A 14,885-nucleotide genomic window follows, 5' to 3' on the forward strand; every position below is an offset into this window, starting at 1 on the left:
AAAGACGAACAAGAGGAATAGCATGATAGCGTTAGTCATCACTGAACCAATAGAGATATGGCTTACCGCTGAAATGGAAGGCATGGAGTCTGATGGTAGGGTTCCTTCGCATCTATGTGTGAGATGGGCACGGCACATCTCCTTAGGCATTGTTATTGTCTGCATAGGTATTTTGTTAGAGAAGAAATGGGCTAAGATGGGCTGAGTCCTGGCATACAATTTTTATCGGTACTGCCATATGGTTACATATCCTTCAACAGGTGTAAGTCAAAGTCGTCACGGGAAGTTGAATGAGATGATTATTTATCATGAAGAAAGTCAGGCTTCTTCACGCGTAGTAATATGCTGAATGCTCAATACGGAACGCAGCACAAAGAGCACTCATGGGGTAAATATGTCTAGACCTACAGTCACCTTATTTAGCCGACCGACGACCATTTCGAAGGTAATGTTATTGTTGCAGTTTTAAGACACCGCTCTGGGGGTGCGTGGACGACTATCGATCTAGTGGTGGGTTGATCGGACAATGATACGTAGTTCAATGACATGAAGCTCGCAATTGATTGGATATTGGGCTATTAGCCCACACTCGATAATGCGCCAGGAATCCGGCAGCAACACTTGGAAACGTTGCGGTAAACCTCCGTGCCAGAACCATTCCCCTTAAGCGAATGATCTTGGCCGAGTCAACGACTGCCAACGAGACCACCGAGGAGATCATATTAGCATTGTGTTACTTCTTCAGGCGAGCTAGATTGCGTCGACAAGAACGAACACACTTTAACAGACATAGGACGCGCCACACTGGCATCCCATGCGGGATCAAGCACTGTGCCCAATGTCCGGTATAAGGCCTCGTCCATTTTTGGATGCGCCGCCTTTACATAACGAGAACATCAATAAATGTCCTTTGCAACAATATTCGACGCCCGCACAATGTGCGAGTCTACTGGAATGGTTTGTGACAACACAGTGCATAATATATGCACGTTGCACCCAGAGTCTAGACCGATCCTTCCAGCACTTCCCCATGGCCATCCCTATGGTGGTAACGAGACATAACATAAACAAATTCAAAAATGCCTTGTGCCGGGCAGGTAGGAATATTGCATTCTACAGTACTTACTACAAGACACTCCCCGATGAGAACGCTTTTCCAAAGTCCTCGGTATAAGGAGAAGACCCGAGTGGCGCGGAACAAAATGTCGAGCACTCATCCTGTTATCCGCAAACAAGGGGAGATAAGGCGATTGTACATCATTGAACTGGATTGAGATGTGAGTAAAGTCTGACAGCGCCGCTGAGAGCATTACCGCGCAAGTATTTCACGCCCCATTCGAATTAAAAACTGACATATTATCCGAGTATGCCCCCATAGATGATAGAGTTTATGTCGGTGCGTATAAATGTAGCCGTAGAGACGGTGTGCCCCGCGTGCGGTAGTATAAGATCCGACATAAAACCACTGCGCTTCCGCTGCACGATCTTCTCTACATCAAACCCAAAGGGAATTAGTGTAAGTTTCGTGCCGCCTACGCCACCCAGATATCGACATCATCGTTGCATTAACCACTTAGGCATCCTTCGCCCTAAAAGCGTTTAGCCCATTGCATGACAAGAATCTCCTAGCATGATCGTGTTGTGCTACCGCTTCGACGGGTACAATACTTATCAGAAGCCCGATTCAACGCGCGGGTCTACTTCGATGAGCCGGGACGTCCCCCTGTCTCCATACGGCTGAAACTCGACCGTCCATCGATCTTGTTAGTCATCCATCAACATCGGCATTAGAACGGATTTCTGCTAACCCTATACTACCACAAGCACCAGATCTATGCGACATACCGCGGAAGTAGTACGCAAATGCGGTATCCAACCTGCCACGGCGGCGAATCGAGATTCAAGGCGGGAGATCTTGTGATACTTGTTTTTCCATGATTCCCACAAGCCATTATTAGAAACACCCCAGGATCTTATTTCCATCCATAAGCGGTGGATATACTCACAAGGCGGCGGCATGCTTGAAGTTCGAATTTATTTCGCGGTTAGACCCAGGATAGAAGATCCGATTATGGACACCTGATGTAGTGCCTACCACAAGGACGAGCCGTAAAGAGTTTGCGCCATAGTCACTGAGCTACCTGTTGTCTGAACCTTTTGGTGTAGAAGGCTGAGATGTAAAAGGGGTTCCGAAAGAGAAGTGTCATTGGGTGACTTTCCGTAGCAATCTAGGAGGCTTCCTGATGCACAGAAACATAAATAAAGGGATCTCATCCAATCAAAAACCGGCGCGAACCTCCTTTCTGTGCATGTAGGCCTCTAGAATCTGTGAAAAGCTCTACGGAAAGTCACCCATTGTCGAGTGAGATCGTAAACAAAACGGAGCGGAAGATGCCGACGCCGCCACCCGGGATCAAATTTAGGCGCGAATTTGTCCTGCCACGGAGGCGTGTTCTTCTCCGCATTCTAGTCATCTGGGATCTTGACCGTGACACTCGAGGCGAGAACCTCCTTACCCCTGGACAATCAAGGGGACAAGAGAGGTCTCCGAGTGCGTGTATCGATCTTATGATCTATCTCACTCGCACGCCACCTATTCCCTCGAACACTTACTTATACTTACTGCCGTTTGCATAGAAGATTGAACGCGCGTTTTTTGCGCGCTGTTTGTCCCCGCCAAACAGTGACCGTGACGGTCGTGGACCGAGAGGACCGAGAGTGGCCCTGTGTGTGGCGAGCTGTGTTCCTGCAGCCTGCTGCCCATGCTCAGTCAGGAACATTTATATACCTTTGCAAATATTGGACAAATAAAATACAGCCACTGCAATGGACAGCTTTGTATGATACTTAGTGAGCAAGCAAAGGCTAAAGCTGCATACTGCACTTTCGGTGCCAAGTCTTGAGTGGCCAGTCCCAAATTCCGGAGCAAACAGCTCAATTAAAAGTCGAGAGCAGCATTGTAAAGGGCACCCAAAATATACGTACTAACTTATGTCTGATTTTTACTCATAGGGCCAGTATTCCACCTCTTCGAGCTGTCATGAACGGCGCGGTCTCGCTGCCGGCCTTCTCGGACAGCGCTGTCACGGTCACTGTTTGGCGGGGACAAACAGCGCGCAAAAAACGCGCGTTCAATCTTCTATGCAAACGGCAGTATCTTCGACATCAGCCAACTCGTCCTGAACAGTGTAAGTACCAGCGTTGGAATTTTGATATTATCTAACGCACCACGGGTTCGCTTTAAGCTTTCCATAAAGATGTAGGTGCGGAAGCGGGAGGAAAATCTCCCGTGTGGGTGGTAAGCATTGATGAGATGGGGGTGTGGATGAGGCTTCACAGCTGCTTTCATAACTCTAGACAGGGTACGAAATCTTCTCGGTGCGCCAAACATCAATTTTGACGGACCAAACACACAGCCTCTGCATTCATTCTCTGCCCGAATGGGGCATCTGCACATGACCAGCGTAAGATTGTGGCGTCGTGAGTGAGAAGAAAGGCAATTTCGAGATCCGCTAGCAGTGAAATCTAGCTTTTGTTTGGTCCATCCTCGTTTCTGTTTGGCGCAGGGGAAACATCTTGAAAAGGTGGTGGATGAGGTCCATGAGAATTCGCTTGCAATGCAGTTCATAACATTGGTCATGGCGATGAGGTACGCGTGTTTCCGTGTGTTCGCTTTTGTTTGGCGTGCTCTACCATCTTTTGCTTTCTATGACGTCCTCGTCTCGCGTCTGATAACACCCGTCTTTTGAAACCACGGACTGACTTTGTCTGAGAACAGCTTCCACACAGCAATCCTCTCACTTGAGTTCCTACGGCCGCGATATTAAGATTCTACAAGGACACTGCCTTGAGCGTCTATTTGGGTTCAAAGACGAGAACTCGTCGATGTATACTCTAATTCAAGACATGCCTCCTTCCTCCTCGAAGTGACTCTGGTGGCCTGACTACTACTCACCCTGCTGTCGAGATCATGGCTTGCTATCATGTCTACGCCGACCAACTCACCTGCTTGAACCACGGATACGCCCTCTGGGAGCCGGACCCTGGCCTGCGCCCTCCAGTCCGGATCGGCGACGTGGGGTACTGCCGTTTCGGAGGATTTTTCCGCATTTTCAACGTTCATCTGTCCGCGGACGACCCTCTGCAGGCATCAGAGCTGCCCGAATATTTTTCTCCCTTGCCTTACAATCCCAATCATGTCTATTCGCGGACGCTTGATCCCGGCGGGCGCTACTCGCGCAGTGTTCGAGCGAGAGGCGCTGAAGCTGGGCTTTCGACTGGGTGAGTTGCAAATATTCTGTGGCCTCTCATCCAAGCAATATAACTGATACCTATCACTCTACTGCAAGACTCGTCCCGTTAAGCGGGGGGATTTCATTCGAATGTTTCCGCGAGCAAGGAGCCGTCCTCGCCATATCAGAAGACGCGACCCGTCAAGACGCTCACCTACTCGTCAACTATGAAACATACATGCTCGAAAATTGTTCTCGTTGGCTCGCCCTTGTGGAGATGCAGGGTCTCGGACTACGGATGGAGGATATAGTCCTCGTAACTGGCTGCGATTTGACGAGCGCATGGGCGGTCGCAGCATTTACCGACTCTGGCGTCGATGCGAGCGTCCAACTCCACGTTGGGGCTACTCCTGCAGGCGCTGTGGACATTGGTACGAATGTATCGTGGAGGAACGAGAGGAATGTGGAACGACATTGGGGACCGAGGCGGAGGATGACGTCTGGATTCGGAGCTGATCCTTTCCAGCAGGTCGCCACACCGTCTTCAGAGCAGAATCAGTGCATATTCATTCGTGGGTATCGGGTCAAGTTCAGAAGTCGGTTCTTACCGAAGAAATTAGTCGCTGCAGCGGAGCCGGTAGACTACGACATGGACGACGACGAAGATCATGGGCCTATTTCGACTGTAGGATCTTACGGCAATGATGGTATGCTAGAAGTCGAGTCCATTGCTGATGATAGTGTGCGTGTGATCATCCGCGTTGTCCACTTGTGTCGAAGGCTGACTAGTCGTGGTTTAGCATACACCTCTCTCTGTCGCTGTCCTGGATTACATACTTGAAGTATTTCACACTCGCCTTTCACGTGAAGATGCTTTGTTGAGATGCTACTTCCTATTCAGCATTCGGAAGCCCACGTCGCCATCATACATGATCAGGACCTTAGTCCGATCTTCGAAGTAAGTGCTTTGTTTAGTAGTACTCTACACTTTACCACTAGTCCTGAGTAATACTTCAAAGAGGTCCTCTTCTAGATCAAGACTGGAGCTACAGAACGAACTGCAACGTCTAATGGTCAACGAGAAATTGTTTAATTTGAACCAATCTGGTCACCAATCAGGTATTCTACTTCTGCGCTTCAGACTCATACAACGGAGTATCTAATCATCTCAAACGATGCAGTGCTAGCCCTTGTGGGTTCAATATCAGCACCAGCACCACCGAGACGGTCACTTCCTAACACCGTCGACAACTGGCCCGCGTTTTCGACACCGCTCGACCTTTCGCTCACCTCCATACCGGAGGTTTTACCATACCCCGCCCATTCAAAGTCGCAAGGTGTCGTTACGCCTAGTGTCTCTCGTGACCTGTAGGTTTTGTGACCTTTACTACTGCGAAGTTACATAAATACTTATGTTCCCACACTTTTCTATCAGTGACATCCCAGCTCTGCGTAAGAAAGCCCGGGAACAAGCTCGTCGAATCCGAGAACTTCAAACATGGGCTCAGAATGTCGCAGTGGACAGCTCTAGCTCCAATAATAACCCTCCACCGGACTCAGACCCCTGCCTATGTGTCCCTCTTATCCAAACCCAGAACGAACCCCCAGCCCTTCCTTCTGAAAGTTCTACTAGCGTGACGTGGCCTATAAAGAAGGCGGGGGGATCTACCAGTGAGGAGGAGGATTCAGATAGCGATTCGAGTTGCTGGGATAGCGTCCAGCACGATCGAGTCACCGCTCAGACGTCCGACATAGGTGCTCCTCATATTTACTCTCTCCGTCAGTCACCTGATACTGATACGGGCTTTAATAGGGAGCGTCTCCGGTATCTACTCCCGAGCTTTCAGCTCGACGCCGATCTTGGAGAACGAGGCGTTGACAACGACATTCGGGTCTTCGACGCATGGCGATGCTGCTTCCGCTTCCGAATACTCAGGTTCTTGTTGGCAGTGCAAACGTCGAAATGTGAGGACCTTCGAGTGTGACCCTTTCCGTGGATCTATTATTGGCACTGATGCTGTGGCAGATTGCATGCGAAAATCGAGGAAAACATACGGCCTGCACGTTCTGTAGGAACAGAAAGATCGCGTGCTCCGTGACCGATCCAAATGGTCATCCAGAAGGCTCAGAGACGATGGGCAATGCCAAGGTGCTGGAAGAAATGCTGTTCGGGCCCTTTCGACGTGATGCATCTGGAGCGAGCGCTCCAGTAGGTAGCCCAGACTCTGGAGGAAAACCGAAGGCGATAATACGTAGACCTTGTAATCGCTGCAAATCCTTAAAGGTACGCTCTCAGTATAAATCTATTGAAGATACACCTTCAATCAATCACGTTGACCTTCTACTCTCCAGGTCAGGTGCGAGTACGAGCAAGGGGAGCAGTCTTGCAAGCGGTGTCTCCGAGGGGATCACGAGTGTGTCGTCCCAGAACGTAAAGCCCGGCGCCCAGAGTACGACCCACATTGCTTGTTCTGTCAATGTTGCGCGAAAGAGAACTGATAGTCTATTGACATATGCAGGCAGCGAGAGGTACTCCTTCGGGAGACACTCACTCAAGACGCAAGGATCGAGAGGAGTCTTGAGGAGATCCGGTCGCTCAAGTCCGCCGAGCGTGCCTCCCAGGCTGCTGGTGGTCAAGTAGGAGGATAGCCTATATTCATGGAGAAGTGGCAGACAAAGAGAGCATTTCTGCATGTATGCGGTGGTTAGGTAGCCGGCCCAAATTATAGCGAGAATATTGTACCTTGCTGAGCGTCTCCAAAGTGTATTTGGTCGTCTTCTATCGTTACGCTCATTTCGAAAGGAGTCTGTGATGATTATACGTTCAACTTTTGAATATACGGTTACTTCGGTTGGGGCATCACTGCTGTCTCCTGAGGTCTGAGCGTCGAGGAGCAAAGAAACTGAACAAAAAGATTTGGGCCACAGTGGCACTCAACACATTCCAAATCCCGCGCGTTCTTCCGGCTCCGAGTGCTCTCTTCCTCCTCCCCCTCATCCTCATCCTCTCCATCTCCTTCCCTCTCCATCTTCAGCTTCCCATAATCTCTGAACCTCTCTGAACCCTTGATTTTGACACGTATTGCTTCTTATATTTGAGGAGGAACCAGGGGATAAAATTATGCCGCTCTACAATATACTCGTCATCGCGGCGCACAACCCGCAATACGTGAGTACTTTTCTTTGGCTAGGATGTTTCGGTCTGGAGGAAATACATATGGAGTCGGAGAGATAGTTGCATTTACATGAGAGTCTGAGCTTTGGGAATGTTATCAGTGCTGACTTGTCCATTCGCTCTTCCTCCGGATATCCTCAACCCTCTCCTCCCATGCATCCCCACCCACCCTCCACACCCCAACTCAACACGGCATCGATTCTCATTATACACGAATGTAGATCCACATCAAAGAACTCGTCCGCCAATCGGCGCTACAGATTCTAGATAATGGAGGAGTCGTGCGTTCGTTGAACTACATGGGAACACAGACGCTACCGCAGAGAATGAGGCGGCATAAGCAGATTTTCGAGCATGGAGAGTGCGTGTTCTTCCTTCCTCCTATTTCCATGCCATTCAACCCTGTTCGCTTTATTGTGTACCTCGACCATGTTCCTCGACTACAACCATGTTCGTCGACTCACGCTGATTCCACGCACACGTCTGTAGCTACTGGACGATGTCCTTCGACGCCTCGCCCAAGTCACAAAAGAGCCTGAGCTCCATCCTGAGGAAAGATCCTCGCGTCATCCGGAGCACGGTCATCAAAATGGGCGAACGACCCGAAGAGCTGATCGGTTCGTCTCTTCTTTCTCCTTTCTCCTTTCTCCTTCATTCTTCCTCCTAACATCCCTACTCACCACCCTCTCGTCCCTTCAAATCCTACCCACGCACCAAACACCGACTCCCTACCACACCACTGAACTTGTCTACGGCAACAACGGTCACCAAACAGACCTCGGCGCCTCAGGCCCCGGCCGACGCGAACGCACCCTCGCCCCACCCGCCACCGCCTCCCTAAACACCTACGAATACCCCTCCGCCGCGTTCCCCGTCCCGCCCGTCGAGCTCCCTTCCTCGCCGTTCTTCCAGTCCTACAACGACGCGCTGTCGGAACCCTCGTCGCATGCGGGCTCGTCTGGCTCGTCACAAGGTTATGCAAGTAGGGGAGCTGGAGGAGCGGCTACGACGGGCGCGGCAACGTTGCCGCCGTCGATGAGGATGGGTGGGAGGGGTGTGGGCGGGGTGGGGATGGGCACGGGGGCGGAGTTTAGTGGGAGTGTTAGTGGTGGGGGGATGGGGAGGAGGGTTTAACGTTTAACGCTTGATTTATGGATGTTCGTGAGGGGTGGTGGGTAGGCGAGTGCTGTTTATATATGCTTCGTTTAATTCATACGACTCTCGGTCTGCATTGCTCACAGTCGTCATTGGGAGGATCTATACCGATCTGCGCCAGCGGTGCACTGCGATGTTCGGAAACATCCTACAGCATCTTGCACACCCCGCCAGCCGACTGACTTTCTGCATGCGAGTCGTAAAAGTTCAAAAGAAAGTGACGCGAGTCTCTGTGGCACAGGTGGCCCTTGACATTTTTTCCCTACAGAGCTGCCACTCACTTCCGAAACACCTGTAAATCAGCTGAGTGTATCCGTACTGCGACTCTGTTGACTTCAGGATAGATTCTGCACCACATACAACAGTATTCCGTGCGTCCAAATAGTGCTTATATACCCTGGGGCCTAATAATAGTCACCCCCGGGTGGTCGGCCATCTGGCTACGTGGTATCAGCACAGCAGTCTGATATGCACGTCCACCTTTGTCAATGCGTGTAGGCCACGGGTTCGCCCCCCTATGACCACGCCAAAAGGTGTCTCGAGCCTTTGGAGGGCGATGTGTATCTGGGATACGTTCTGCTGCCTCTGTCGCCGCTTTTTGATTCAGTTGGTATGAGAGGGACGGGTTTGCTAGGTTTTCTGGGAGGTTGCCTTTTTTTTTGTTGACGGCTATTTTGGGAGTGCGGTTCAGCGTGGGAAGAAGTGCGATGGTAGGGGTCGCGAGTTCAATTCGCACAGCGCGCGATGTACCAAAGATTTTCTGTCGACGTTTCTGGTTCAATTTCCTGACGGAAGAGATAGTGAAAAATGATACATGCATACCTCAGATATAATACCCAATTATATAGAGTGTTTACTATGGGCAGAGGCCCGAAGGGTAGGAATTGAGCGGTCTCTGTGGCACAGGTGGCCCGTGGCATCTCTTTTTCCTGAATTTTGAACGGGTAACTGCCCGTGCTCTGTGCTCTGTAAAAATTGTGTATCATGACTGAAATATTTAAATATTGTTATACATCATTGGTGGTCTCAGGGAATTGCAACAGAAATATCGATAATGAAGTTGCGATACATTGCGCACAGTGCGAATCGAACTCGCGACCCCTACCATCACACTTCTTCCCACGCTGAACCGCACTCGTCAACAAAAAAGGCGACCTCCCAAAAGAACCAGCAGACCAGTCCCTCTCGTAGTAACTGAATCAAAAAGCGGCGACAGAGGCAGCAGAACGTATCCCAGATACACATCGCCCTCCAAAGGCTCGAGACACCTTTTGGCGTGGTCATAGGGGGGCGAACCCGTGGCCTACACGCATTGACAAAGGTGGACGTGCATATCAGACTGCTGTGCTGATACCACGTAGCCAGATGGCCGACCACCCGGGGGTGACTATTATTAGGCCCCAGGGTATATACTGGGGGAGCGCTACCTTCGGCAGCAGCCACCTTGCTTGATAAATAACTTGCACAAGCACTTCTGGTCTGCTCTATACCGCATGTTCTTGAACGGGATTGGGAGTGCTTACGCCGTGCCCGGCGGGCCCAGTCACTGTCAACATTCTGTGATCCAGTCAAGTTGACTCGAGATTCCTCCAAGGCAAAGCAGAGTCGGATGAACCCAAATGTCAGCGGCGAACGGTATGGGCCATCATTGCATCTGACGGCAAGTTATCCGTCTAGCGCGAGACTAATTCGTCAACATCAACGTCTGCATTTGAATCGCTGCAGTCACGTCTGAAGGTAGCGGTCAGACCCTCTGCGACGCCACACACTGGTGCCACATAATAAGTCCGCTGTTTGTCCTTGTTTATTTCCGGGACGATTCTGAGCAATTACGGGGGTAGGAAGGACCTTCAAGCAAGGTAAAGCACTATTTGGACGCACGGAATACTGTTGTTATGCGCTGCATAATCTATCCTGAAGTCGACAGAGTCGCAGTACGGATACACTCAGCTGATTTACAGGTGTTTCGGAAGTGATTGACAGCTCTGTAGAAAAAAGAAATGTTAAGGGCCACCTGTGCCACAGAGACTCGTGTCACTTGTCCTACTTATCCTGGAAAAGTGTGATGGTAGGCCCCAGGGGTCGCGAGTTCGATTCGCACCATGTCCAATATTTTGCATGTTCACCGTTCCTCGGGTGGCCCGCGCGAAACAAGTAGACCAACCAATGCAAACAACCCAAATAATATACACTACTCAAATCACTGAGCTTTCTTTCTTTAACCTTGTGCCTTCTCCTTCTCCTCCTCTTTCTCTCCCGCATCCCTATTCTGAATGTCTACGACTCCAGCCCTATCCTCTTCATCCTCGTCCTCTTCCTCTCCCTCATCCGCACCCATTCCCATCCTCCCAATAACGAACTCGCTCGCCACTCTTGCCCCAGTCGCCCTCCTCGCACCCTCATCCCCCATCCCATCCCCGCCACGTCTTCCCTGACACTCTGTAACGTGCTCAAAATATCTGCGAGATAGAGGAACGTTTCCAATTCTTCCTCGACCATCTATACTAGTTCTTCCACTCCAGGTCTCTCACCTCGCTTGTCCTTCCTGGTCCCGCTAGCATCATTCCCGCACTCCCGACTCTCAATCGTTCGCGGACTTTTCCTCTACCGTTGGTTTCGCGCCCTGGCTACCTCAGTACCTGCTTCCGCTGTCCATGGACACAAAGAATCAAAATCCGTAAATAAACCTACACATCTCCGGTCCCCTTCGCATCCCCTATCTCATCTACCCACCCAACCACCCGTCCACCCGTCCTACCCTCGCATCCGCATCCGCATCCCCACCCACACATCCACACATCCACCCATCACCCTCACATCCCCATGCATCTCAGCTCCCATCCCCGTCCACCTCACCTCTCATGGTTATTGAAATCCCTAACCCGCCTCACGACCTCCCCCAACCCGCACACCATGTCCTCCCTCCTCACACCTCGCTCCACCAACTTACTCATGCCCTCTTCGGAGGGCTGGGTTGGTCTGTCGTGTGTTGGGCGTAGGAGTAGGAGGGCGTGCATGCCTTGGCTTGAGGAATGACGTGCGCCGAGGTAATCACTTCGACGAGCAAGTCATTAAGTTCAGTTCAGTTGTGTACATTAAGTTTGAGTTCAGCCACATAGAGTGCGAGCAGGAACGATGAGGGAGAGATAAACGCACGCGTCGACTTCGTCACCAACATGTAGCCCCTCCTCTAGCTTTACGCCCGCGAGCGTACATGCTAACTCGAAGATGCGTGGTGAGGGTTTTTCAATGCCGAGGAGTTCGGAGACGAGGATTAGGGGCTGTTCCTGTTCGGGGCTTTTATCTTGGGCGTTTGATGGTCGAGGTGTATTCGTCGTGGCATTGGGCGATGGAGAGGGGGAAGAGGAGGAGAAGGAAGAGAGGTGGGTTGGGAGGTTGAGGGAGGAGAGGACTTGGACTACAAGAGGGAGGGAGAGGGAGAGGGGTGTGTGGCGTATGCGGAGGGGAGGATAGAAGATACCGGGGGTAAAACAGATATATACGGAGGGAGAGAGATCAGAGGAGAGAGGAAGACGAGGAGGATAGTAATCAATAGCACTCACGTATCCTAGAATCAGCATTCGTGATGATCCCCGTCTTCACGCCCATGCGCTTCAACTCCTGCACTATCCATCATCAGCTTCCGCTCGTTCCTATCCCCTTCTCCTCTCCTTCTCCTTCCCCTAACCCATACACCTCTCCCCACAGCTAATTCACCAAGAAGAAAAACTCACAAGAAGGCACAACATCATCGAACAACATATATCCCTCGTCCGAACTAAACCTTTTCATCAGCACCGGCACGATACTCTGCAAATGTTGAGAGACGAGAGCTGGGGATGCATGGGCGCCGAGAGCGGTACGGCGGATTATTTCGGTCCACCAGGATGTCGGATCTGGGCTCGCATTCTGGGATGATGGCTCGGAGGTGCCAGAGGGAGAGGGTGAGGGTGAGGGTGAGGCATAGAGTGGTTTGGATTTCTGGAGGTCTTTCAAAGCTACGGGCCTATTGGTTCAAGTGATTCCAGCGGTACGATGGATAGGTATCGCACCTCGTTTGAAAGACAAGTTTAACAACTTAGGATCGAGTGGCCCGAGATACGGCTCGAATGTCTGTGCGTATTGGACGGCGATGGGCAGACGGGGAGTTATGAGTGTGTGAAGGGCGTCGAATGTGACGAGTTTTATTCGGGGTGGCATCCCAGGCATCAGGGTTATATGAATTGTTAAGATACTTATGGGCTAAGGCTGGTATAGACGACGAGCAGAATGATGACGGTTAAAGCTGAAGTTGGGCCACAATCCCTCCAATATGAACTGCTACGGGAGCACCGGCCCGATAGATCCAAATTCAAACGCGTCCTTCGAAAGTTCGCGTTTTGTGCCACCACGAACCCGTCCCCGTCCAACCTACACTCCAAACAGACTCATTCATCCATTCATCCTCTCCAAAAATGAGCACACCATCCACATCCACACCTTCGTCTTCCTCATCGTCATCAGTACCTCCAGAACAATTCAAAGCCATCGTCCGCCAGGAAGAAGACCGTCTACGAAAGATGCACCCCACACCTGAGGATATCCCAGGTTGCATGACCGTCTTTGACGATTTCTTGAAGTGCAACCGTGCGTTCACTCTCTTGTCCATCTTTCCCTCCACATCTAACACCTCATTCTCAACTCCTTCCAATGACATACGACCTCCCCAGTCCTCGGCAACCAATTCCGCTCCCTCTGGCGCTACGGCCAATCCGCAAACTGCACCACCAAACTCCAAGACTTCAAATTCTGCATGTCGATAGCGCGGCTAGAGCCGGATGAGAAAAGGGAGGTGTGGATACAGAGGAGGGCGGAGTGGTGGGCGAGACGGAGGACGGGGGTGAGTAGTGAGAATGTGTGGGAGGCTAGGGGGTGAGTTCTTTTCTCTCTACCACATTTCGAGACCTGGGGATGTTCTTGGGTTGGCTGGAGGTTGTTGGGTCTGGAAACGAGTGTGCTGATGCGGTGGTGGATGTGCGATAGGGAGCCTATAAAGGATTATCCACCGCCGATGGACGCAGAAACACTGGAGGCTTTACGAGTCGGATCGATACAGTCGGCAACTATTGAGTGATCTGGTTCTTCGAGTCTCTGGTGAGGTCATTTCTTAGTGAGTTGGGCTTCTGCGTCGTTTCGTTCATGGATTGTGGGCCACATGCTTTCGTAGAATAATATACTGTGAGTTCTTCCACACGATCCTAAAGTTCCTGCAATTTTGCTCCAACTGATACGCTTGGTTTTGCAACTGAAGGTAAATCGATTTAAATGCATTGCTATCAACCGCCCCCTCTGCTTTTATGAAATCAAAGCCTCGACTTCACTTTCCAAGTGTGGTTGTGGCGTATGTAAGTTAGTCCGTGGTGGCCACATTCTTGATCTCATATGTGCAGGTCGACACATCCTTTGTTACGACAGTACTTCAGGCTACCACAGAACGTCCCTCAAAAACTTCTCCGTCAGGGACTATGCAGCTCCTCGGCGAGGAGTCGAACCTCGTTCTCGCGTTCAATACTCACATTCGAACTTTGGGAACATATCGTGCGTGTATTGACCGGTATACCACCGAGGAGATGGGTATTTGCATGCTTCCTTTGACTTCTGGGTGACGTTTTGATGGACGGTGTGTGGCGCGAGCCAACCAGGCCGCGGGATGTTTTTTTCATATCTAGGTCCGCACGCACGCTCCATATCTTTCATGTCTACGTTGTCTTGGAATAAGCTCTAATAACATTCCGTCATACTACGTACACGTACCGTCCCTCACAAAATGTGGCGCCATAGGAAAAACTGCCAAGCTCCTCGACGAGGAGTCGAACCTCGTTCTCGCGTTCACAAAGCCATGGAATCGACCCAACACATATTGCACGCGTGTATTGGCCGGTATACCACCGAGGAGATGAGAAGAAAGAGGCTTCCTTTGTTTTGGGTGTCGAGGCTTTGGGTTGTCGGTGTGATGGAAGGTGAGTGGCGTGAGTCGTGTTGCGCGATTGACCGTTTAGATGGCGCTTTTTTCTTCTTGTCATGCATAGGTCGACAATTGCAACTCAAATCCTTTGCCTTTTGACAATAACACTCCGTCATACCACATGTCGTCCCTCAAAAATTGCATTGAGGAATGACTCGTTCTAATCATGCAGCTCCTCGACGAGGAGTCGAACCTCGTTCTCGCGTTCAATGCTGTGAAGATATAAATTGTTATGGAGGCCCACACATTTTACGCGTGTATTTGCCGGTATACTACCGAGGAGATAGAGAGGAAGAGGGCTCCTTTGTTTTGTGTATCG

At 50.8% G+C, this 14,885-nt stretch overlaps 4 protein-coding genes and 3 pseudogenes across 7 annotated transcripts; 3 read left to right on the forward strand and 4 right to left on the reverse strand.

The window, feature by feature from the left end:
- Nucleotides 1–3,970: 3,970 nt before the first annotated feature.
- Nucleotides 3,971–7,005, forward strand: STEHIDRAFT_172904 (uncharacterized protein; the record flags this gene model as incomplete). The annotated part of the gene is made up of 11 exons (XM_007310840.1): nucleotides 3,971–4,281; nucleotides 4,350–4,974; nucleotides 5,033–5,074; nucleotides 5,134–5,190; nucleotides 5,252–5,351; nucleotides 5,414–5,600; nucleotides 5,668–5,987; nucleotides 6,046–6,197; nucleotides 6,259–6,516; nucleotides 6,585–6,682; nucleotides 6,752–7,005. 11 exons carry the CDS (start codon nucleotides 3,971–3,973, stop codon nucleotides 6,879–6,881), a joined length of 2,280 nt encoding a protein of 759 aa, XP_007310902.1. The 3' UTR covers nucleotides 6,882–7,005.
- Nucleotides 7,006–7,353: 348 nt separating this feature from the next.
- STEHIDRAFT_68936 (uncharacterized protein) lies at nucleotides 7,354–8,074 on the forward strand (the record flags this gene model as incomplete). Its single annotated transcript, XM_007310813.1, has 3 exons — nucleotides 7,354–7,401; nucleotides 7,629–7,768; nucleotides 7,897–8,074. 3 exons carry the CDS (start codon nucleotides 7,354–7,356, stop codon nucleotides 8,072–8,074), a joined length of 366 nt encoding a protein of 121 aa, XP_007310875.1.
- Nucleotides 8,075–11,669: 3,595 nt separating this feature from the next.
- Nucleotides 11,670–12,762, reverse strand: STEHIDRAFT_68915 (uncharacterized protein; the record flags this gene model as incomplete). Its single annotated transcript, XM_007310810.1, has 4 exons — nucleotides 11,670–11,859; nucleotides 12,122–12,188; nucleotides 12,297–12,560; nucleotides 12,615–12,762. 4 exons carry the CDS (start codon nucleotides 12,760–12,762, stop codon nucleotides 11,670–11,672), a joined length of 669 nt encoding a protein of 222 aa, XP_007310872.1.
- A 254-nt stretch (nucleotides 12,763–13,016) lies between these two features.
- Nucleotides 13,017–13,882, forward strand: STEHIDRAFT_105946 (uncharacterized protein; the record flags this gene model as incomplete). The annotated part of the gene is made up of 4 exons (XM_007310841.1): nucleotides 13,017–13,188; nucleotides 13,272–13,473; nucleotides 13,585–13,779; nucleotides 13,853–13,882. The coding sequence occupies 3 exons, from the start codon at nucleotides 13,017–13,019 to the stop codon at nucleotides 13,673–13,675; spliced, it is 465 nt and encodes a 154-aa protein (XP_007310903.1). The 3' UTR covers nucleotides 13,676–13,779; nucleotides 13,853–13,882.
- A 190-nt stretch (nucleotides 13,883–14,072) lies between these two features.
- Nucleotides 14,073–14,170, reverse strand: STEHIDRAFT_t317 (annotated as a pseudogene). Its single transcript has one exon. The product of its transcript is annotated as a tRNA-OTHER (tRNA).
- Nucleotides 14,171–14,396: 226 nt separating this feature from the next.
- STEHIDRAFT_t316 lies at nucleotides 14,397–14,496 on the reverse strand (annotated as a pseudogene). The gene has a single exon. The product of its transcript is annotated as a tRNA-OTHER (tRNA).
- A 242-nt stretch (nucleotides 14,497–14,738) lies between these two features.
- Nucleotides 14,739–14,848, reverse strand: STEHIDRAFT_t315 (annotated as a pseudogene). Its single transcript has one exon. The product of its transcript is annotated as a tRNA-OTHER (tRNA).
- Between the last annotated feature and the right edge of the window lie 37 nt (nucleotides 14,849–14,885).

The sequence above is a fragment of the Stereum hirsutum genome (assembly GCF_000264905.1).
Source record: "Stereum hirsutum FP-91666 SS1 unplaced genomic scaffold STEHIscaffold_22, whole genome shotgun sequence".
Lineage (NCBI taxonomy): Eukaryota > Fungi > Basidiomycota > Agaricomycetes > Russulales > Stereaceae > Stereum > Stereum hirsutum.